This window comes from Trichomonas vaginalis, chromosome VI, assembly GCF_026262505.1.
Source record: "Trichomonas vaginalis G3 chromosome VI, whole genome shotgun sequence".
Taxonomy (NCBI): Eukaryota; Parabasalia; order Trichomonadida; family Trichomonadidae; genus Trichomonas; species Trichomonas vaginalis.
The window spans coordinates 15,451,136-15,472,622 of record NC_067208.1 but is presented as its reverse complement, the minus strand read 5'-3'; the positions used below and the strand labels follow the sequence as shown (position 1 = coordinate 15,472,622).

The 21,487-nt window shown below is 34.3% G+C and overlaps 13 protein-coding genes and 4 pseudogenes across 17 annotated transcripts, besides 2 other annotated features; 12 read left to right on the top strand and 5 right to left on the bottom strand.

The window, feature by feature from the left end:
• Positions 1-17,125: part of a mobile genetic element that runs on past the window's edge.
• Positions 1-21,487: part of a mobile genetic element that runs on past both edges of the window.
• Positions 166-942, bottom strand: TVAGG3_0870400 (uncharacterized protein; the record flags this gene model as incomplete). Its single annotated transcript, XM_051249998.1, has 1 exon — positions 166-942. The coding sequence occupies one exon, from the start codon at positions 940-942 to the stop codon at positions 166-168; it is 777 nt and encodes a 258-aa protein (XP_051085473.1).
• On the top strand, positions 960-3,013 carry TVAGG3_0870390 (annotated as a pseudogene). Its single transcript has one exon. A coding segment is annotated over exon 1 (2,054 nt).
• TVAGG3_0870380 (phage tail repeat-like family) lies at positions 3,509-3,961 on the top strand (the record flags this gene model as incomplete). The annotated part of the gene is made up of 1 exon (XM_051249997.1): positions 3,509-3,961. One exon carries the CDS (start codon positions 3,509-3,511, stop codon positions 3,959-3,961), a length of 453 nt encoding a protein of 150 aa, XP_051085472.1.
• On the top strand, positions 4,002-4,622 carry TVAGG3_0870370 (annotated as a pseudogene). Its single transcript has one exon. A coding segment is annotated over exon 1 (621 nt).
• TVAGG3_0870360 lies at positions 5,508-6,265 on the top strand (annotated as a pseudogene). Its single transcript has one exon. A coding segment is annotated over exon 1 (758 nt).
• On the top strand, positions 6,577-6,987 carry TVAGG3_0870350 (organellar and viral DNA polymerase type B; the record flags this gene model as incomplete). The annotated part of the gene is made up of 1 exon (XM_051249996.1): positions 6,577-6,987. The coding sequence occupies one exon, from the start codon at positions 6,577-6,579 to the stop codon at positions 6,985-6,987; it is 411 nt and encodes a 136-aa protein (XP_051085471.1).
• TVAGG3_0870340 (uncharacterized protein) lies at positions 7,448-7,903 on the top strand (the record flags this gene model as incomplete). Its single annotated transcript, XM_001327702.2, has 1 exon — positions 7,448-7,903. The coding sequence occupies one exon, from the start codon at positions 7,448-7,450 to the stop codon at positions 7,901-7,903; it is 456 nt and encodes a 151-aa protein (XP_001327737.2).
• On the top strand, positions 9,163-9,795 carry TVAGG3_0870330 (organellar and viral DNA polymerase type B; the record flags this gene model as incomplete). Its single annotated transcript, XM_051249995.1, has 1 exon — positions 9,163-9,795. A coding segment is annotated over one exon (633 nt), but the record flags the coding sequence as incomplete, so codon positions are not given.
• TVAGG3_0870320 (organellar and viral DNA polymerase type B) lies at positions 9,910-10,900 on the top strand (the record flags this gene model as incomplete). Its single annotated transcript, XM_051249994.1, has 1 exon — positions 9,910-10,900. A coding segment is annotated over one exon (991 nt), but the record flags the coding sequence as incomplete, so codon positions are not given.
• TVAGG3_0870310 (organellar and viral DNA polymerase type B) lies at positions 11,959-12,534 on the top strand (the record flags this gene model as incomplete). The annotated part of the gene is made up of 1 exon (XM_001292441.2): positions 11,959-12,534. One exon carries the CDS (start codon positions 11,959-11,961, stop codon positions 12,532-12,534), a length of 576 nt encoding a protein of 191 aa, XP_001292442.1.
• TVAGG3_0870300 (uncharacterized protein) lies at positions 12,595-13,158 on the bottom strand (the record flags this gene model as incomplete). The annotated part of the gene is made up of 1 exon (XM_001292442.2): positions 12,595-13,158. One exon carries the CDS (start codon positions 13,156-13,158, stop codon positions 12,595-12,597), a length of 564 nt encoding a protein of 187 aa, XP_001292443.2.
• On the top strand, positions 15,821-16,279 carry TVAGG3_0870290 (annotated as a pseudogene). Its single transcript has one exon. A coding segment is annotated over exon 1 (459 nt).
• TVAGG3_0870280 (uncharacterized protein) lies at positions 16,329-16,571 on the top strand (the record flags this gene model as incomplete). The annotated part of the gene is made up of 1 exon (XM_051249993.1): positions 16,329-16,571. One exon carries the CDS (start codon positions 16,329-16,331, stop codon positions 16,569-16,571), a length of 243 nt encoding a protein of 80 aa, XP_051085468.1.
• Positions 18,397-18,981, bottom strand: TVAGG3_0870260 (phage tail repeat-like family; the record flags this gene model as incomplete). Its single annotated transcript, XM_051249992.1, has 1 exon — positions 18,397-18,981. The coding sequence occupies one exon, from the start codon at positions 18,979-18,981 to the stop codon at positions 18,397-18,399; it is 585 nt and encodes a 194-aa protein (XP_051085467.1).
• Positions 19,001-19,165, bottom strand: TVAGG3_0870250 (uncharacterized protein; the record flags this gene model as incomplete). Its single annotated transcript, XM_051249991.1, has 1 exon — positions 19,001-19,165. One exon carries the CDS (start codon positions 19,163-19,165, stop codon positions 19,001-19,003), a length of 165 nt encoding a protein of 54 aa, XP_051085466.1.
• On the top strand, positions 19,696-20,332 carry TVAGG3_0870240 (uncharacterized protein; the record flags this gene model as incomplete). The annotated part of the gene is made up of 1 exon (XM_051249990.1): positions 19,696-20,332. A coding segment is annotated over one exon (637 nt), but the record flags the coding sequence as incomplete, so codon positions are not given.
• TVAGG3_0870230 (phage tail repeat-like family) lies at positions 20,559-21,428 on the bottom strand (the record flags this gene model as incomplete). Its single annotated transcript, XM_051249989.1, has 1 exon — positions 20,559-21,428. One exon carries the CDS (start codon positions 21,426-21,428, stop codon positions 20,559-20,561), a length of 870 nt encoding a protein of 289 aa, XP_051085464.1.

Here is a 21,487-nt window from a genome sequence, read left to right as displayed (position 1 = left end):
CAACAGTATCGAACTCATCTTCATAATGCAAACCTAATCTTATTGACTTGGTGCAGTTTTCACTAACACAATATTTTTCTGTTCTCTTGACTGACATAACTAACTCATTTGTTTCATCAAACAGCAACAACCAAAGTTCATGACCTAATACATAACATTCATACTTTATATTTTTAGCTCTGAGTTCTCTTGTAAGCTGTTGCATTTAATATTTTCTAAAAAGTCAACTTCAACAGTCATTCGCACTGGTGCCTTCAGTTCTACAGGCTCTCTTTGAAAGCCAACAAGTCTGAATTGCATATCTTTCAAATTATGTGGACTAATGCGAACCCATTTACCTAAATGAGTTGCTATGACAGGAACGTTTGGAATGAACATTGAATTTACTTCATAACAGAAGGATTTATATTCTACTGAACCTTTACTATTAACTCCTGAAATACCTGTGACATTAGCTATTTTTGACTCAATGTACAAACAATTGCCATAACATACGTATGGAACAGATTTCATCTCAATCGTTTTGTCAACACTTTTCAAAGGAAATGTCATATGGTATGCTCCCAAAAGAAGTTGTACTCTATGACTCATTCTTGGTATCTTAAACTCTTTCGCATAACTGAACTTCAAAACTCCTGCAATAAGTTTAACATTCATTAAGTTTTCTCCGTTATCCTTGTTTATTGTAGTATTTATGAGAGCATTTAACACTCCAGCTAATGTTTCCATCTTATATTCTACATTATTGTGAAATCTTATTTCGTGCTTCTTTCCATCTATTTCAAGCTCCATGAAATCTGTTTCGTCAGTTATAACGAATGAAGCAATAGTATTAAAGTCAACCATTCTGAATGCAAGTGGCTCATTCTGTAGACCTAAGTTTGTTTGTAGTTTTACTGTCCCGTATTCGTTTGGGTCTGTACTTTGCAAATAGAACAACATTTTATTCTCATTAAAATATGAGTATAGCTGCATATGCGTATGAAGCTGACAGAGCTAAACGTTTATATTTTGGTCAATACTCTCTCACACTTACTGACAAATATATTGTTATCAGTGATGGAAATACCGAGAAATACATAACATGGAAGGACTATGAAAAGTTTGACCCCATTTTAACTCCATGCACTATGCCATTCATTGTAAATGGTGAAATTGTCATGAAGAACGACACAACAGTATATAAGTCTGTTCATGAAGCGTTAGAATATATGTTGAATTATAATCCCGAAAGATTGACCCAAGCACTACGCCATGTACAATGCCTTTTATTAAGGATGGTGAAATCGTAAGAGTTCCGGATTCAACGGTTTACACAGCTGTTCAAAACAGTTTACAAAACATTTTAGCGAATATCTTTAATTCAGAAACTACAGAAATAAAATTACCATATATAACAGATGCTAAAGAAATTAAATCAAAAACGACAACATTATTTACGTCACTTAATGATTTAATGACTTATATCATTAATATTCCTGCACCAACTATAGCATTTGATCCAAACTCGACGGTTTGCAGTGTACCTTTCATAAATGACAGTTCATTAATTACTTTAAGGGATTCGACAGTAAATGAATCATTAAAGGCGTCATTAATGAAAATCATTGATTTTAATTCATTCATGAATACATATAATTCATTCATTAATGTTTCATATGCTTCTAAAGAAGGTGAGCCAAAAACTATCGATAAAGCGGTGTATGAAATAAAAGCATCAACGACGAAATTGAATTCGTTAACTTTTGACGGTGATAGTTTCGTTAATGACATAACATCGGGGAAAACAATTTTAACGAAAGAATATTTAAAATCTCATGTTAGTGAGTTCGTTGAAATTGAAAAAGAAGGTGGAATTAAGTTCGATCCACTGAATTTCATTTTCAGCTTAGCGAATGCGGGTGTTAGTTTCGCTGAATGGACAACTATACAGAGTGAAATAAATGCAATATGGACGTTTTTGGGGTCAAAAGCGGGAATGGGTGAGCTTGTAAATGCTGCAAGAACATTAGGTGAAACAGGAAATTTTGTAGATGGTTTTAAAAGACTTGTTTCAAATGTTTTAACAAACACAAAGAAATTATTTAGATATACCGTACATAACGGACGGATTTTCGAACAGATAGCAACAAACCCTCCGGTTATGACTGCGTTGATGATGGTTAGAGATATAAAACCACGTAACGACGGAACGAAGAACATGAACAACAGGATACTGGTCGGGTTATTCGAGACATTAAAAACGTGTATCCTGAAGTTATTGATTTATTTAGAGGAGTTAATGATTCAATTTCAAAACATTCTATAACCCTCGATGAAGAGAATAAATTAACAGATTATATATTTGTCATTATTGCAGAATTAATGAAGAGAATAAATGAAAAAGGAATTGGTGATATCATTAATGTCAGCGATGTAATGATGAAAAGAAATTTTGACTCATTATTTACAAAACCGAAAACAGAATATAGTCTTATGACGTAATTACCGAATTAATGAAAAAGATTAATGAAATAAGAGTTCTGGCGGAAGAGATGAATTAGAAGTGAATGATGTTAATGAGAAATTAGCCGAAAAAGCAAACAAAAATGAGCTTTTAGCTCTGAGTGATAAAGTCAAGAACCACGTTCATTATATAACTTCAGACGAACAGATTATAACGAACTACCATGGATATTTAACACGAAGTGATGAAGCGAAGAAAAATGTTAATGAAAGAAGATATAAATACATTCGTGCTAAAGGTTATGACATAAGCTGTACTGTACAGTATATGTAGCTAAAGCACCAGAAGCATTTGGTTATACCGGTGAAATTTATGCCTCTACTTTCAATGTTAACGGTGTATTAGTTGAACCAAGATTTACTTTGAGAGTTAAGTCAAAAATAACGTTTGAAGATGCTATTAAAAGTAAAGCTGACAAAGTTGAACTTGAAGCAACGAACAAAGTTTTGAAATCTCATAAACACAACATCTCCGATATAAATGAACTTCAGGCTACATTAGACAGTAAAGCCGACAAGAACCATACACATAAATCCTTCACTACTGTTAGAGCAGACGACATAATATTGAACTATACCCTTGGTTCAAGTGCACCTTTAGAGAATCCAAGTACAAGCGTAAAAGATACACTAAACAATTTAGATAACAGTTGCAGGAATATTGAAGGTCATGCCAGAAACTTTGAAGAACAATGAACTACCAGCAATGTTAGATAAGAAAGCCGACAAAACTTATGTAGATGAAAATTATGCAAAGAAGTCGGAAGTAAATGCTGCGCTTAATGGAAAAGCCGATAAAGAGCACGTGCATGAAGAATTTCAAACAATCAAGATTAAAGAAATTAAGGCATGCATCGAAATAGTAACAAAAACAGGAAGAGACGGTGCAACTGTACAAGAACAAAGAATTTATCCTCCTACTTTTCCTAATGGTTTAATAACAAACAATATAAATATTGTAGAAGGCAATAAAACTATAAACGTTAAACATGAACTTCTAACAATGAAGGCCCAGATTCTTGAAACCATATATCCTATAGGCTCTATTTATACGTCAATGAACTCAACAAATCCGGCAAGTGTTTTAGGTTTTGGTACGTGGGAACAGATTGTAGATAAATTCCTCTATTGTGCGAACTCTTCAAAGCAAACAGGTGGTTCGAAGAAAATTAAAGAAGCAAACCTTCCACCGCACACTCATACAGGAACTACAAACACAACAGGTAGTCATTCACATTCAATAACAAAAAGAGGTTATACAAATCTTGCAGCAGGTTCGGATAGACAGGGAATGCATAGATATGATATTTCAAGTGACCCAGTAGATTCAAGCGCAGGTATTTTCTGTGGAACCGCAGGAAATCATTCACACACTTTCACAACAAATCCAACAGGCTCGGGTAAGGATTACATGCCACCATTTGTGACTATATTCGCATGGTACCGCGTTCAATGAACGCGCTTGAGCCTAGAATAAAATCTTTATTTTTACATAAATGAGCTTGAAAGAAGTATTCGAACAACATCCATGGAGGTCATTTAAGAAGTTCAATGAAGCTGCAAAGAGTTGGGGATTTACTAACAGAGCTGAAGTGAAAAAGTTCTTTGACAAAAATGTTGTACATCAAACAAAAATAAACCCTTACGACTACTTTTTACCAATTTACTCCAACACTCCGACGCATACCAATTTGACACTCTCATTCAAAGCAGAAAAGGAGGACATAAACCATTCCTCATCTTCATAAATGTTAACACTCGCAAAGCTTTTGCGTATATAATGAGAAATAAAGGAACTCGTGAAGTGTTAAGAGTTTTACAAAAGTTTGTAGCAGAACATAACCCAAGTACTTTAACATCAGACCAAGACAGTGCATACCTCAGCAACGAAATCACAGAATTTCTCATTAAGCATAACATAACTCACTACACTACTGAAGACCATAACCATAATATTTTAGGTATCATTAATCGCTTCATAAGAACGCTCAGAGATTTAAATCAAGAGCGAGACTTTACCGAAGAAACAATGAAACATTTTCTCGAAGTATATAATTCCTCAACAAATTCTACAACAGGACATACACCAAATTCAATGACACAACAACAAGAAGAAAAGTATATACAAAAGAAACGAAGCCAAACACAAAATATCAGAAATTCAACACAATTTACCCTCATTCCTGGTACAAAAGTTCGTGTAGTTCTTGACGACAAACCGTTGACAAAGAAACGTTTAAGGTTAAGTCGAAATTATTATATCGTAGACTCTACGCAAGGTAATGGATATCTTATAAAAGCTGCTGACGACTCTATTGCGTTTTATCCTCGTCATAAATTAGTCGAAAGTAGTAATGGCAAACTTGCTGAAACCATTGACGAAGCAAAGCGAGGAGTGGTTATTGAAATACTTAACTATAACATAAACGATGACACTTATAAAGTAAGATATGAAGGAGGCGTTGAAGATGTTATACCATCTAAGAACTTGAGAGAGTCAAAGCCAACACATCTGGGACCATTAGAGCGGGAGTACTGGAAAGACAAAAATAAGCCAGAAAGAATAAGAAAATTCTTCTAAACTTTTTCATTAGATGTAAATCAGACATGAACGAGAACAGTCATGATATCATTAATGGTACCATTTATTTTAACATAAACTTTATTTATGTTAGAATGTTAGATCTAACACGTTTTCTAACCACTTTTCTAACATGGTCTAAAACTCTCGAAAATCATGAATTTTTGACATTTCCTTATGAAAGAAAAATAACGCTAATTTTTTTCTAAGAAAAATTTTTATCTTGTATGTAAAGATATGATTTCAACAATAGGTTCTACAACACTTCAAACAACAACTTCACCAAACTCTTTAGTTATGAATCCAACATCTATGTTAGTAGAGATGAAAAGCTTCATTCATTCTTCATATACTTTTGAGACAGAAATACAAAGAATTAAGCAAGAACTTTTAACAAGTAATTTAGACTGTAGTGCGAAAGATGAAACAAATGAACAGTATCTTTATGACATGCAGGATATTATTGACCATTTACCCAAATTGCCTGAAATCCAACAACAAAAGCTCACTATTCATGAATTCGATGAAATAGAAGTGAAACCAACTGACTCAGTAGAAATAAAGAAGTTCATACGTAAAGTAAACTATGAGTTTCTAGGATATCATTGCAACCATAAAGTTATGGACAAAGATTGCGACATGGTATATAAGAACATCTCTGACATATATAAATCTGGGGAGTTTAAGACATACGACAACTTTGTTTCATTAGTTGCTGAATGTGTATGGCAGATAAGAGATAAAGATAAAAGATGTAAAATATGGAATGGACAAATAAAACCAACAACTTTTGAGTTAAAGAAAACCATTGACGCCTTAGTTGTTCTAGCAGGTCAAATTTCAATGTATAACGCAAAAATGAATCCGCAATGTTCAAAATGTAAAGCAGCAATGAGGAAATATAACTACTCCGTCAAAGAGATAGAACGTATGAGAAACGACTATGCTGACTTAAAGAAAGAAGTAGAGAAACCAGCAGAAGATAAAATGGACATGTTAGCATTTCTGAACAAAAACTATCCAACTGCTGACGATTTCCTATTATCTGATGTCAAGAAGAAATATAAAGAAACCTTCGGCATAGTTAAAATTTTTGATATCCTTCGTGAAGAAATAGAAGCTACAAAACTGTTTAAAGTCATGAACCATCGCAACATATACCATGTAAAACGCTTGTAAATAGTTTTCTTCGATGTTAGAAAAGTGGTTAGAAAACGTGTTAGATCTAACATGCTAACATAAACATTATTTTTTCTAAGAAAAATTTTTATTTGTATGTAAAGACAGTAATGTCAAACATTGAGTTTGAAACAGTTAGAAAGATAGACAATGACACCAAAGTGGTTAGAATAGGTGATTTAAACGTAAGATACTCAAAGAAATACAACAAATATTCTTTGTCAGACATTATAACACCATCTGGAAAGAAAACAAACGACTGGGTTAGAAATGCTTCAACTCAGAAAATTTTGACAAGAAATCCTGAGCTTATGATATCAGTAGCATTTCATGGAACAAGAGCATATCTTATAGACAAAAGTCTTATACCAATAGTTTTGTTATGGTTAGACCCAGTTGTTGGATATAACTTCATAACTTATGGTTCATTCGATACGGAACGTTGCAGTGAAGGCTTACTTTACATCGTTCAGAAACCGAAGGACTTCAATACAAAGAGATATAAGATAGGAAGAACATATAATATAACTCAAAGATATGACAGTACAGTCAATAGAGTCAAGGTTGTGTTCGTTAATGATATGAGAGCTGCAGAAACAGAACTACTTGAAAAGTTTGAGAAAATGTATGGTGCTCCCATGAAAGGTAAAGAAACGTTTGAAGTAGATGAGATAGATAAAGCTATAAAATTATTTGACGAAGTTGCTGAAAAATACATGTAAAGCGTTTATTTTTGGTCTTTTGTGAAAGTCAGAAAATAACGCTAATTTTATTTTTATTTATTTTTTTATTTTGTATGTAAAGACAGTAATGACAACATCAGAGAACACAACAACAGTTATAGTCCATGAAGCTATAAATGAAGAATACGAATACATACAGTATAACAAACAGTTACGTCTCATTCGTTCAGTCAAAGATGACATGTACCAAATGCAAAGTATAATGAATGCTCTTCGTTCTACAAAGCAAGCATATCATTGGTTTGAAAACCAACAGACAAAAGAACTTTTAGAAGAATTTCCTCATATGATTGCTTCCCTCGGAAAACCGAGAGAAGAGATTCCGTACGAAAATCGCAAGAATTTGGCACCTGGTTTGAAAGGTTATTATGTTCATAGACTTTTAGTAAACGCTGTAGCAATGTGGGCTTCACCTCGTTATGCTTGTTATATTTTCATGATGTTAGATGAACTATATAAAGCAGAACGTGGAGAGATGGAAAAGAAACTTCAAGCAAAAGATGAAGTCATTGAATCCAAAGACAAAAGCATACAGAAAAGAATACCACGTTCAGTACCAAAAGGAAAGGAAAAAAGCTATAAGTATATGATTTACGCTGAAGAGATGGAGAAAGAAGAAGATAGAGATATGGTTATGTTGCATTTAGTGAGAAGAAACAACAAGAGCTTTTATGACCTCGCTAAAATATATAAATCTGACAGAAACTGGTTCTATCGTGAAAACTTACCGATTTCAATGACACCGAATGAGCAAATAAAGGAAATTGTCAAAAGTACTCTTCCTCAAACACACTATGATATTAAAGGTTGTACAATTCTTACCTTCAAAGAAGACTTACCATTACTGAAGGAAAAAATAACAGAATATTTCGATAACTTCAAAGAGGAAGAATAAAAAAATCTAAGCTAATTTTATTTTTTTATAAAATTTTATCTCATATGAAAGAACATGAATTTAGAATATTCGGAACTCATGACAGAAGAAGAGAACGAACAACATGTAAAAGATTATGCAAAATTTCTGAAGGTATATAAAGCATTTAAACAATATCTAAATGCTTCTAAAGATTATGCAAAATTTCTGAAGGTATATAAAGCTTATGAAAAAGCGTATGAAAAGTTTATACATTGGGGAATTGTTGTAAAATATCGATATGAAGACTAACCAAAAATATATTTTTGTTCAAATAACGTCAGGGTCAATTTCTTCAACCATTTCACTTCCTTCGTCAATGTCAATTGAAGCTTCTTCAACCTTTGGTAAGAATTTCTGTATAACATCTTTGTTCGTTATTGTCTTCAGAGATGAAGGATAATATTTCACATTTGTTTCACCCTTCTTATATTCTTTCTGTTCGGAAAGATTCATAGCAATACTGAAGAAGTCAATGTTAGAGTTCTTTATGACAGTATAATGAGTATCTTTGACATTCACGAAGAAACCTTTTGTTTCAAAACTACTGCTAACTCTTGTGAAGTATAACGTTTGCGGTCAATGACAATAGCTAATGGTCTGACATACTGACCAAACTTAGATTCTTTCACAAACTTCTTGTTAAAGATAACATTAACGTTTGAAGCACCATTGAACTCATTCTTGATGACAGTAGCGAGAGCATTGTATGAAAAGAACTTGCAATCTTGCATGTGTTTCATTAAAATAAAAATATTAAATTATTTTGAAAAATAACTTAAAAAAATCTAATCTAATTTTTTCAAAAAATATTTTTTTATTTCCTACTAAAGATGTATCGGAAGTTGTCTAAGTTAGAACACTCGGAAATAAAACAACTTCTTACAGAAGCTAACATAGATGTTGCAAAACATTACGCGACAAACAAAAAAGCACTCGCTGACATCCTCAATGACTATAATGGTGCAATAAGTTATGATAGAATTCATGAGTTCATAAAGCCGCAACGCGGCGAGGACGAAGTCCATGCAAGAACTTTTCCTTTAAATGACGTTGCTATTGACTTATATCATAGACGTTCAGTACCTCATGAAGTAAGAAGAGAAATGTTTGACATAACAAATGCAAACGTTGGTGAAACAAGAAGAAGAGACGACACACTGAAACAACAGAGAAGAGAGATGTTTAAAAGTGCTATAGAACAAGTTCGCAAAGCTAACGATGTCATTCGTTCCATTGACGACAAACCAAAAGAAGGTGAGAGATGGTTAAAGAAAGATGAAGAGAATAGGAAGAGAAATGTGAAGTCAGGCAATAGACTCATTGACTTTAACATCGAAGCTTTAGATGAACCAAACAGAGAATATTTACACAAACATTTCGGTAAGGTTTTCATGAGACTCTTAGAGAAGATTAAAATAAACTCACAACAGAGATGGATGGTATGTTATAAACTTGGTGGAAAGTATGAATGTTCTACGTTAAACCTCAATAATATTGGAACATTACTACATCAGCTCTTGAAGGAGAACTTTATATCAGAGATAGAAGCAAATGCCGCAGGTATTGTTGAAATGCACTATGACTTCTTCTTGACAAACATAAAGAATCTTACTGAAATAAAGATGTATGATTTAACAGAATATGAAGGCTTAACGATGTCAGATGTAAAGAAAGGCAAACCAAAAAAGAGACCATATAGAGATGAAAGCACACTGACAAATGACCAGAAAGCCATTTTGGAAGCTCTTAAGCAAACAGGAAACCCAGCACTTATAGAAAGCTTTTGGAAAGATAATGGTGAAAAGAAGTTTTATAAGAAGAGAAGCGGTCAGTTCTGGAAGTATCTTTGCACATTACCTATAAATCTTGAACGCTACCAAATCTTCAATGAACTGAACAAAAGAACTGCAACACTTATGACAGAAGACAATTGTTTCGTTTATGCTTGCATTCAGGCTGGAGTAAATGAAGAAACTATTGACCACATGAGAGAAGTCATTCGTGTTAGAGACTTTCCTCAAAGTAAAGTACAAGAAATTTCTGACGCAACAGGTATAGCATTTAATGTTACCATTGGTTACTTCAATGACTCAAGATATAATGAAATAAAGAGATACATACCAAAAGAATGTGAAACTGTTCGAACTATTGACCTACTTCTTGTTGAAGACCACTACATGCTAAACGAAAGACTTCCAATGACAACATACTTCGTCAGAAATTACAAAGAAATCTTGAAGGAGTGTGGTGGAATGAACATTGAGAAACAGATGAAAATATATACAAAGAGAGAGAACAAATATGTAGTTCGTTATGATAGAACTACACCGCTATGGGATGTTATGAAAACATTGTGGGAGTGCAAATATTTCGAACCTATTTCTTATGGAGAACTTTTCACATATACGACTGACTTATATAAACAGAACCTTGCACCATTTAAAGATTTGACATATGCTCCAAAGTATTGTGTACAACTGAAGAAGAAAGCAGAGTCAAAAGAAGTAAATAAAAATAAGTGCAAGTTCATTCCTGAGCACGTTTTCTTTGCTGACTTTGAGTGTAGTACCGATGGCTTTCATAAAGCTTTTAACATATGTTACGACAGTGAAGATGGTTCAGTGAGTGAAAGCATTTGGGGTCAGAACTGTGCAACAGAATTTTTGGAACGACTTCCTGACAAGAGTTTAATATATTTCCATAACCTCAGCTATGATATAAACTTCATCTTAAGACACATGACAGAAGTGAAAGGAACTCCCATCATTAAAGGTTCACGAACAATGCAAATAACTGGCTTATATAAAGGAAGGGCAATTATTATAAAAGACTCTTACAGTGTTATAAATAAGAAGCTTAAACTATTTCCTGCTATGTTTAACTTACAAACAGGACCGAAAGAAGTATTTCCATATAACTACTACAGCAGTACTTTGTTAGCAAATGACAACAGAACTGGTGTCATTTCTGAAGCATGTAAGTTTATCCAGGATGCAGATACATTTATGAAAAACATAGATTCCATCAAAGGTTGCAGAATAGATGAAAACCACTTCGACTTAGAAAAATATAGCACATTTTATTGCAAACAAGATGTAAGAATTTTAAGAGAAGGTTTTGTAAAGTTCCGCAATGACTTATTGAAAGAGTTTGATTTAAACGTTTATGACTACGTTAGTATTTGTTCAATTGCTAACAAATTATTTGAGAACAGAGTGTACTTCCCGAATGGAAATTTATATGACCTCTCAAATAAACCAAGAGAATTTATTTCGAGATGCATTCAAGGTGGAAGATGTATGTTGTCAGATAACATGAAACAAAAGAGCGAAAAGAAACTCATTGCTGACTTCGACGCTGTTTCATTATATCCATCAGCTATAGCAAGACTTTATACTTTAGAAGGAATTCCAAAGGTTATGAAGGATGAGATGTTAAGCACAGAGTATCTCATGAGACATTTATTCGATGACGACCAAAAGGAACCCATTGGTGAAAAGTTTATGTCTGGCTTCTTTGTTCTCATTAAGATAACAGAGATTGGAATACATAGACACTTTCCTTTAATAGTTTGTGACCCTGAACTAAATCCAGAACTTAACGTTCCCAGAAGTTCAAACACTTGCTGTTTAATGTATGTTGACCATATAACATTACAAGACCTCATAAAATATCAAGGTGTCAAATGTGAAGTGTTGCAAGGATACTATTACGATGGAAACAGAGATATTAGAATAAGAGATGAAGTAAAGAAGTTGTTTGAGTTAAGGTTAAAGTATAAGAAAGAAGGAAATCCTTTGCAAGAAAATATAAAGCTCATTCTGAACAGTATTTATGGCAAAACTATTCTATCTCCTATTGAGTCAAAAATAACCATAGTAGATGACAAAGATGCTATAAGATATGCCATCAGAAACTACAACCATATAGTGAAGTTCGAAGGTTTGGATGGTTCAGATAAAACTATTTTCAAGCTAACGAAAAGCATTTGCAGACACTTTAACTTCTGTCCACTTGGTGTAAATATTCTATCAATGTCGAAGAGAATAATGTGTGAAGTATTCTGTACTGCTGAAGACTTAGGAATGGACATCTTTTATAGCGATACGGACAGTATGCATCTCTACAATGAAGATATCCCTCGTTTAGCTGAAGAGTTTGAGAAACGTTATGGAAGAGTTCTCATTGGTAAAAACCTTGGTCAGTTTCATAGTGACTTCGCAGAAATAACACCTGGAAAACAAAGTTTAGCATACAAGTCAATATTTTGTGGAAAGAAGACCTACATAGACTTACTCACTAACGATTTAAATGAAGTTGCATTTCACTGCAGAATGAAAGGCGTGAAGCAAGATGTTATTGCTTTAACCGCTAATGAAATGTTTCCTGACTCTGTTCAGTGTTTCTATGATGAAGATAAAGGTTTAATGGTTCCGCAAGGAAAATTTGACAAAGACTCTGAGTTCAGTGTTATGAAGTTATATAAAGCACTTTATGACGGTCAAGAGATTGGATTTGACTTATGTAAGTCTTCTAGTCCTTGCTTTGCTGAAAAGTTTAACTTCTCAATAACGACTAAAACAAGCTTTATTCGTAAGTTGAAGTTCTGAGGTCATTTATTTTTGTCAGCAATGAGGTCATTCGTGATAAAAATAAAGCTAGCGTAGATTTTACAATACTGCGATGGTAGAGTTTAAGAGTTGTGCTTCAATGTAGAGACAGTCCTTATGGTCTGGAGGTAAGAACACTGGGCAGTTATGGTCATGAGTGGAGAACATGTCTATCCAAAACTCACGATTGAAGCCAGTTAATTTATAGTATTTAGGGTTAGGAAGTGGTGAAGTTCTTGTATGACCAATGAACTCATTTTCAACTCCCTTACTTAAGTTTGAATATAATATAGCTTGCTTTCTATCCCAAATGCCAGGTGTTACAATCTTTGAAAATTCATTTTTCCTCGGAAGCATTGCATCATAATTGAAAACATTCTTGAAATCATCACTTGGTTCAGAGATTTGAAATCTTATACGTAATGGATTTTCTTTCTCTTTAGCTACTTCATTGAATGGTGAGAATACAATGAATTGACAGTCATGAGTTCCATCTTCATTTTCATTAAATTCATAATGAAAGTCTATAAGTTGTGGCTGACTACCTTCTTCTTTCAGTTGTGCAAAAAACTCACGTAAAGGCTGTAAAGTTTGTACTTCAATGTTGAACTTTTTCTCGAACATCTCATTAAATGAAATCATACATTGTTGCAATGTTGTATCGTCTTTAAAGTATTTGTATATGTGAATGTTTTGGGCGCTTAAAGACTGTTCGTCATTTTCTATCTCGACTTGAAGTATAAAGTCAACCTTTCTGAAAGCATGTGTTATATACATAGATGTTATGCCAATGTACTTCTCTTCATTTATGTTCACAATCCAGTCTGTTGGAAACTTAAACGTTACTCTGTTCCCCTTTATTTTGACGTCAGGGTTTTCACTACTGAATGCAACAGATAAAGGTATTTGTCTATACATTTAGTTCCGATAAAAATAAACCATTTACTCTTTCTTTGCTTCAGCTTCTTTAGCTTTTGCTTCAGCTTCTTCTCTAGCTTTCTTCGCCAGCAAACGTGGGTTCTTTTGTCTTCCAGCAGCTAATGCAGCAAGTTGTTTTTCACTAAGTTTTCTCTTTGGTCTCTCTGGCTTTTGTTCCTTCAGTTCGGATAAAATTTGCTCGCGAATTTCTTTCTTCAATGCTTCAACATCTATGACCCCTTGGGTCTTGTCCGTAGGCTTGTCTGAGTCATTTGACTGCAGATAAAAAACAAAATTAAAACTTTAACCGATGTAAAATGAGCTTGTCAAAATCAGAGCGAGAGTCTATTATATTATGACGCAAGAGGAATACAACATCCTTTCTATTACGTAAGTCAGAGTAAAGATGGTAAAATATACGTAAGAAAAAGAAAGGTTCCATTAGCGAATGCAGAGAGCGACAACATTAAGGTGTATGGCACCGAGGGCGAAGCCCATATAAAAACCTTCTATTCAAACTGAAAAGTCAATAGAACAGAAGAAAAGAAGCCAGATTGTTCTTTCAATAACGAACCAAGAGCTTATTGCAAAGTTCGTGAATTTCATTGAAAAGCAAACCGAGTCAAAGAACCCTGACCCCAGTGAAAGAAGTTGAGACAAAAGAGAATGTACAGTTCATTGAAAATGTCAAGAAACAACTTCCACCACGAATGCCAAGAAGAAGAGTGAATATAAGAGTAAATAGATATTTTTATCTGAAGTAAATACATGCAGAACGAACAGTTAAACGAATTTACTCCAGCAGAGCATATTCATCAGATTCGCTCATATTTCGATATCATAGACAATGCAGTTCAAATTGGTGACACTAATAGAAAATATTCTGACGCAAAGATTCCATCACAACCTGGAACTGCTAAAGATAACACATGGGTAACATTCAATCTCTCACCTCCTGGTGAAAATATGTTGGACCTTTACAATACATTCATTACGTATAAAATGGAAGGTCAATTTATTGTAGATAAAGAAATTGGTTCAGGTTCCAATAAAACAAACCCACCAGGATTTTGGATTGGTTTCGATGACGCTTTCTATGCAGTTGCTGGATATCAAATCCTTGCAAATGGTCGTATCGTATATTCTCAAGACAACGCAAGAGAAGAAGCATATATAACTTCAAACTCACAAACTACCGAACAAATAAAGAAAGTAGATGTTTTCTCAAAGACTCGACATGAAGATGTATGGAGTCATTCGGGAACATGCAGAACAGGACAAATTGTTAGTGGTCCAATTACAGCAGGAAAATCATTTGATTTTAAGCTTCGTTTAAGAATTCCTGTTAGAAGATTCCTTCCATTAGAAGCTATTCGATTTATTCCAGCTTTTGCTGGAAACATTCAGCTTAAAGTAAAGTTCAGTAGCGACGCCTTACAATGCACATCTATATCTGTAAATGATATCATTGCTTTCAATCCAACTCTTAAAGTTGCATTTGCTTCAGATTCAAATCCACCGACAAATAAATTTGTTCCATGGAATGAACCATTCACTATGATAACGAAGGCAATAGAAGCTAGTGGAACAGTTACTATTACAACTGTAACCCAGCAACTATTTCGAACAAAGATGGATTTTAATGAATGTTTCATTCATCCAAAGTCATTCTCTTTAGACCCTAACATTTATACAGAACTTGTAGAACATTATACAAACGAGGCTTTATGTTTTCCTGTTAAAGTTATGGATTGGATTCCTATGGACGGTTCATTCTCAAAGAATACAGATAGTTCAAGTGCAACATTTACAGCAGCTTATACGCCTATTAATGTTAAAAGTATTTGGGCACTATTTAGAAAGAAAGACAACTATTATGTTAATTTTGAGAACCCTAAGTTTAAATATCTTCAGCTTTCCATGGGAGCTTATGGAAATATGCCTGCAGAACCTGAAAAATCATATGGACCTGTATTTTATGAAATGGTTGCGAACGCTTGCAATACAAACAATGATATGATAGGATTTAATGAAGATGTTATGAGGTCATTGGTGGATGATGGTAGTGTGGAACATAAATGGGATAGCTATGACAACACACATTTCTTATGTGGTTTTCCAACAGAAGTGGACTTTTGCTTCCAGCAAGGTCAAACATCTACTGCTCCAATAACATACAAATTGTCTGTTAAAGGACCTATTGAACTAGCAACTGAAAACGTACCAAAGCCACTTATTGGATTTATGAGGGATTGTTGCTTTGCATACAGTGACGTCAGGCATACCAATAATAAGACTTGACGACTATAACTTAGCTACGGACGACAGTGAAGAATAAAGGATGAACGTTTATTTTTAAAGCTTATAAATGAGTTCTTCATCAAGCTCTCGTGAACCTTCACCATCTGTGAAACAAACTTTACCAAACGATTATGGAGCACCTATTGAATATTTCTTACGAGCTGCACAATGACAAAGAGCAGTCTCACCAAGGTTAGGTGTTCCACCAGCTCCTGTCAAAAATAGCATTTGGTCAAGTCCTTATATAAAATATGGTCTCCCACTAGGTTTGCTAGCTACAGCAGGAGCAGTAATGATGTTGAAAAGAAATAAAGCAAATGTTGTAAATAATACTGAAGTAGCTGAAGTTAAACAAACTCCGACACCATCGCCAAAACCAACGCCTTCACAAACAACACCTTCAATGACTCCTGAACCTATGGAATTACAAACTCCTGTTCAAAAGTCAACTCCAAAACCGACTCCAACATTTAAACCAGAACCTACACCACAAATAAATCGTAAAACTCCTGCGTTTCCTTACTGAAAAAAATAACGTTATTTTTATTTAATATTAAAATTTTTATTTGATTGAAATGACGACTAAAGTCACTGAAGCAATGAAACAAAAGTTTTTGGTAGAATACATTAAATCAGGAACTATTCCAGAAGGTTTTTACATTCATACTATGAAGGATGGTAGAGTTCAGTTTAGAAAGATAAAGCAACCATTAGATAAAGAAGGAATTTTGAGAAAGATTAAACTTCATGAGGACAACATTGCTGAACTTAAGAAGAAGTTAGAAGAGTTGGAGAAAGCAGACGACAGTGAGTTATAAAGCAATGAATTCAACAGGGTAGAAATGAGGTTAGAAATCGGGTTAGAAATCGGGTTAGATCTCACCACTTCACCTAAATTTATTTTTTGTGCTATGTTTTCATACGTGTGAGGGTGGTGATATATCATTTAAACATTTATTCTTCCTTCCTGAGCATAACATGTTCTTTCAAATACATCCGAGACCAGTTGACTTTTCATTGACTGTGTATAAAGATAGAAATAGTTATATCATTAAACCATACGATGACGAAGGTAAGTTATGTAAATTGTACGTTAAGAAGTTAGAGAAAGTTTATGGCTTCAAGTATGACTACAATAGGGTTAACACTGATGATGAAGATATTGAGGAAAATTTATGAGAACATTAGTGAAGTTGTTAGTGAGAACGATAGTGAGGTGAAATTGTTGGCGGCTTTGTAAATATTTAAGGTTAAGTTAGTTTTTGCGTTCATGTTGTAAAATATACGTTAACGGTTTTGTAAAGTGTCAAATTCACAAGTATTGGGTAAGGTGGAACGCAGTGCCACCATACCCAAGACTTGTATACTAACTCTTCTTTTGTACTAGAACTTTGTCTGGAACAACTTTTGGTCTTGCTAACAATGAAAAGTTTGTTTCGTCTTTTGGTACAAAACTTTCTGTAAGCTTGTCATCTGGAATTGGTTCCAACAAACCTTTCTCGAAAAGAATGTTTACAGCTCTGACAATGTTGCACTTACTTTTACAAAGAATGTGTTTGTAAGACTTTCGTTCAACATGAAGTGGTTGTGGACAATTACAATCTTCAACCATGGTAAGTCTTTGTCAACAACATAGTCGTCATGTGAAGAACCTTAGCTGTAGGTATGTTGACTCGGATATTGACATTTGCCAACGGTGCAATTTTTGCCAATTGACCTCTGAGAATGTACCTTGTCTTCACACATGACTCAAGATACTTCATCTTCTCTTCTGAAACAAGACCAGAGTTCCTGAGACATGTAAGAATGCAAGGTTCATTGACAATTGTTTCAATTGAATTGTAAATTCCATACCTTGTCAAGTCAATGTCAGACTTATTTATGAAGGGGAAGTATCCAGCATGTTGTCTGACTGCTTGAGGTTAGGTTGGTACCATTCGAACTTGACACTTGCAATTCCTTCAATTGCATTCAAAATGTCTGAGTCGGAGTCAAACATTTGTTCTCTCTTTGTAGTCTTGAAAGCGTCAAGAAGTTTTGCGGCTGTTTGTTCATTGCCATGTGCATAGTAAATGTGACCATCCAAATCTGTTATGGTCAATCTGAGATTGTGTCCTTTCTTATTTCCGTCTTGTATGGCAGCAAGTACTCCCATGAAGCCTTCTTTGTTCTTTCCTTCGTCAAAGTTTACTGTAAAGGTTCGACCAGATGTAATTTGACTTCTAACTTCACGATACTTTTCATATGCATATCTTGTTCTTTCCATGGGAGCATGTGCGTCTTCACCTTTTCCTTTTTTCCTTCTCAAAGGATGCAATTGGTTCGTCATGTTTCCAGTAGAATCTGGCAAAGCCGTCGTGTCCTTCAACTTGAGGTTCACTAACATCGAAAGGCATGTCCATAAGACGTTCTTCTTCTAACCTCTCTAGTCTGTTTGGATAATTGGCACGTGCTGTTTTCCAAATCCATTTCGTAGCGAAGACCAGACAATTTGTCATAGACTTTTATGGGTCTTCCCTTCCTATATTTAAACTTCTTCGAAACTCTCCAACCATATCTTTGTAACTCTGCTTTTATTCTAGCAGACTTCCTATCCATTCTATATGGGGGCATTTTTATAAAAATAAAAAAATATTTTTTTCTTTACTTTACATAACCACCTGCTGCCATAAGTCTTTGACGCCAACCCATACCAGCTAATGAAGGTTGACTTGGTTTAGTTTGGAAACTAAACTTTGGTTTTGGTTTATCTTCAGTTTTTGGTTTTTCTTCTTCTATCGGTTTTTCGTCACTTTTCGGTTCCTCTGACTTTACTTCACTTGCAGGAACAGTTGTGTCGTCAACATCTTCATAAATATCATATGCCATTTGTTTTTGTTTTCCTTTCAACTTTTTGTGTTTGTTGTAAAGTTTAGAATATTTCGACTCTAAGTCAATGAGATGTTCTATAATGAACTGTTGGTCAGTGAAGTAAACTTTTCCATCTGTTGTCTCGAAAGCTCCTTCAGACTTCAATATTTTATTTGTGAGAGTCTGTTTCTTTTTTGAGATACTAGCCGTTCCATTTTTATGAAAAGTGACTTTGTAGTTAGGGTTTGTATTTCCAGACCTGGCACTTTCTATTATTGAATTTTTCTCTTCATCTGTAAGTTCTTTGACAGGTTTTGACAATGGTTCTGAACTTTTTGTTTGTGGTGTCAAATCTACCGTTTCAACTTCTTCGGTCATTTCATCTCAGTAAAAAATTTTAATTTGGTTTGTTTTCAACTGGTTGTTGTTGTGGAGGTGGGATGGTTCCTTTAATAATATCATTCAGTTTCACATGCTGAGCCTGACTATATGGTATCGGTTTAAATGCTGGAAGCCGACAAATCCATCTTGAACTCATTTGTCTCAATGCTGCATTGTTCATTTCATCTCAATAAAAAACTTTACATTCCCCACGTTTGAGGCGGTTGAGGTTGGTTATTGTTTACCCACTGTTGTGCAGGGTTATATCCTCTGTTAAAGAATCTTTCACCTTGGTCCATATAGTGTCCTGCTTGGTTATAGTAGTCATTTGCTTTGTTATAATAGTTTCCTGCTTTCTTCCTACATTGTCCATCCATCCTTGAACTTTTCCTCTTGTTTCAGGATTTGGAATAAGATTTGTTGCATCTCGTGCTACATCCCAACCTTTCTGTACAGTTTGTATAATAGGTTGTGCTTTCTCTTTCAGTATACCTAATGTACTCAAAATCTTCCTTCCAATTCCAAATGCACCTCTGGCTATTGTTCCCACTGCGGGTAAAAATCTAGATGCGACTCCTGCTAATGCGCCAAATAAACCCATTTCTTATAGGGTAAAAAATGACGAATCCGAACAAGGACCCCTATGTTTCTAAAGCGACAAAGAAAGCACTCATGATAAAAATCTTTAGTTCAACACCAAATGCTTGGTTTATGGATATCTTGGAAAACATTCCGAGGTATAGAGAAGATGGACCTCCATACTGGTTAATATTTGTTGGTCAAAACACAAGATACTGTGAAGCCATACCATTATGGTCCAAAAATATTTTAGATGTGAAAACTGCTTTGACAATATTCGTTGACAAATACCATCCAACAAAACTGACATCTGACTGTGAAAGTTCTTTCAAATCAGATGATATTAAAAACTATCTGCGTTCAAAAAATGTAAACCAATATTTCATTGTCGACCAAAACCATTCTGCTCTTGGTGTCATTGACGGTTGTATAAAAATGTTAAGAGACTTAAACCAACCACAAGGTGGTGAAGCAAATGAAATGTCATATGACGACAAATATAGACACTTCTCCATGGCAAAGATGAGACAAGTTTTAAATATTTACAATAACCGTAAACAAAAAGGTTTGGGAAACCACTCCCCCGAAGAAATGAAAAACAACCCTGACTTAGAGAAAGACTATATATTTAATAATTTAGTCAAAAGAGACAAACAAGAAAGAATGCCGGGCTTCAAACTTCAGAAAGGTGACAAAGTAAAAATAGAAATACCTAAACGCGACCCATATGAAAATACTATTGACTATGACAACAATGGGAACCCGACAGGTACTCACATTCGTGTTCGTAAAAATAGAAGAAAGTATACAAGAGAATATTATGAAGTTTTAGGCAAACATGGCAAAATGTACACACTGCAAGCAGAAGATAAAACTACTATTGCCAGACCCCGTTTCAAACTTGTCAAAGTTCAAGGTGGTATACTTTCAAAGACAGTTCCTAACAAATATAAGACAACTCCTGACGAATATGCTAAAGAAGTTGAAAATGACGACTAAGCATTTCTATACCATGCGTAAACTGTCATGTAAGGTGGCATGTAGTCTTTACTTTGTCCCGTTGTTTGCATATATCCTGAAACGTGATGTGTATGGTCTCCTTCTCCCCAATTGTCATCCCAGTAACAATTTATAGCAAACTTAACGTCGTCTTTAACATCATATCCTTTACCTTTTGTCATTCCTGTCCAACCCCAATATCTATGCCTATGCCAACCTTCTTGAGATGTACTTAAATTTATGTAATGACTGTGTGCAGGTAAATTTTCACCTGAAATCGTTTTACTTCCACCTGTTTCCTTTGAAGAGTTTGCACAATACAAAAACCTGTCGACTATTTGTTCCCATACACCAACACCAAACATTACTTGAGGACCTCTTGCATCCATAGATGTATAAATAGAACCTACTGGGTTCATTAAATCAAACATATGAGATATTATAGGATTGTCTCTTTTGAACTTAAAATATAGTGCAACTATTTCAGGTTTCTTCTGGTTTGTGTCAGAATATTTTTTATAATATAATCTTATGTTTTCAGGGTAGGTAAAATCTTGACTATAATATTTATTTCTGTCATCTGTATAATTATATACTATTCTCGTTTTTTCTATTGCATTATATCTTTTATATCTATAATAATCTAAATATAATGTTAGCTTTTGTTCATCTACATGTGGTGTTCTGTCGTCATCTCCATAGTCATAATAATGTGGTGCTGGAACTGGGTCAGGCAATGTCATATCTGCCATTTCATAAACTCTTAAATATTTCTTTTGTTCGTCTCCATATAAGTTTAAGTAGCAGTTGTTGTCTAATGGAACTTTAACTTGTGTACCATCATTCTTTTTATAGCTTACATACATTTCATTGTTATTTTTCGGAATGAGTTTATGCCGTGTACCATTTTTTAAGGACTGTACCA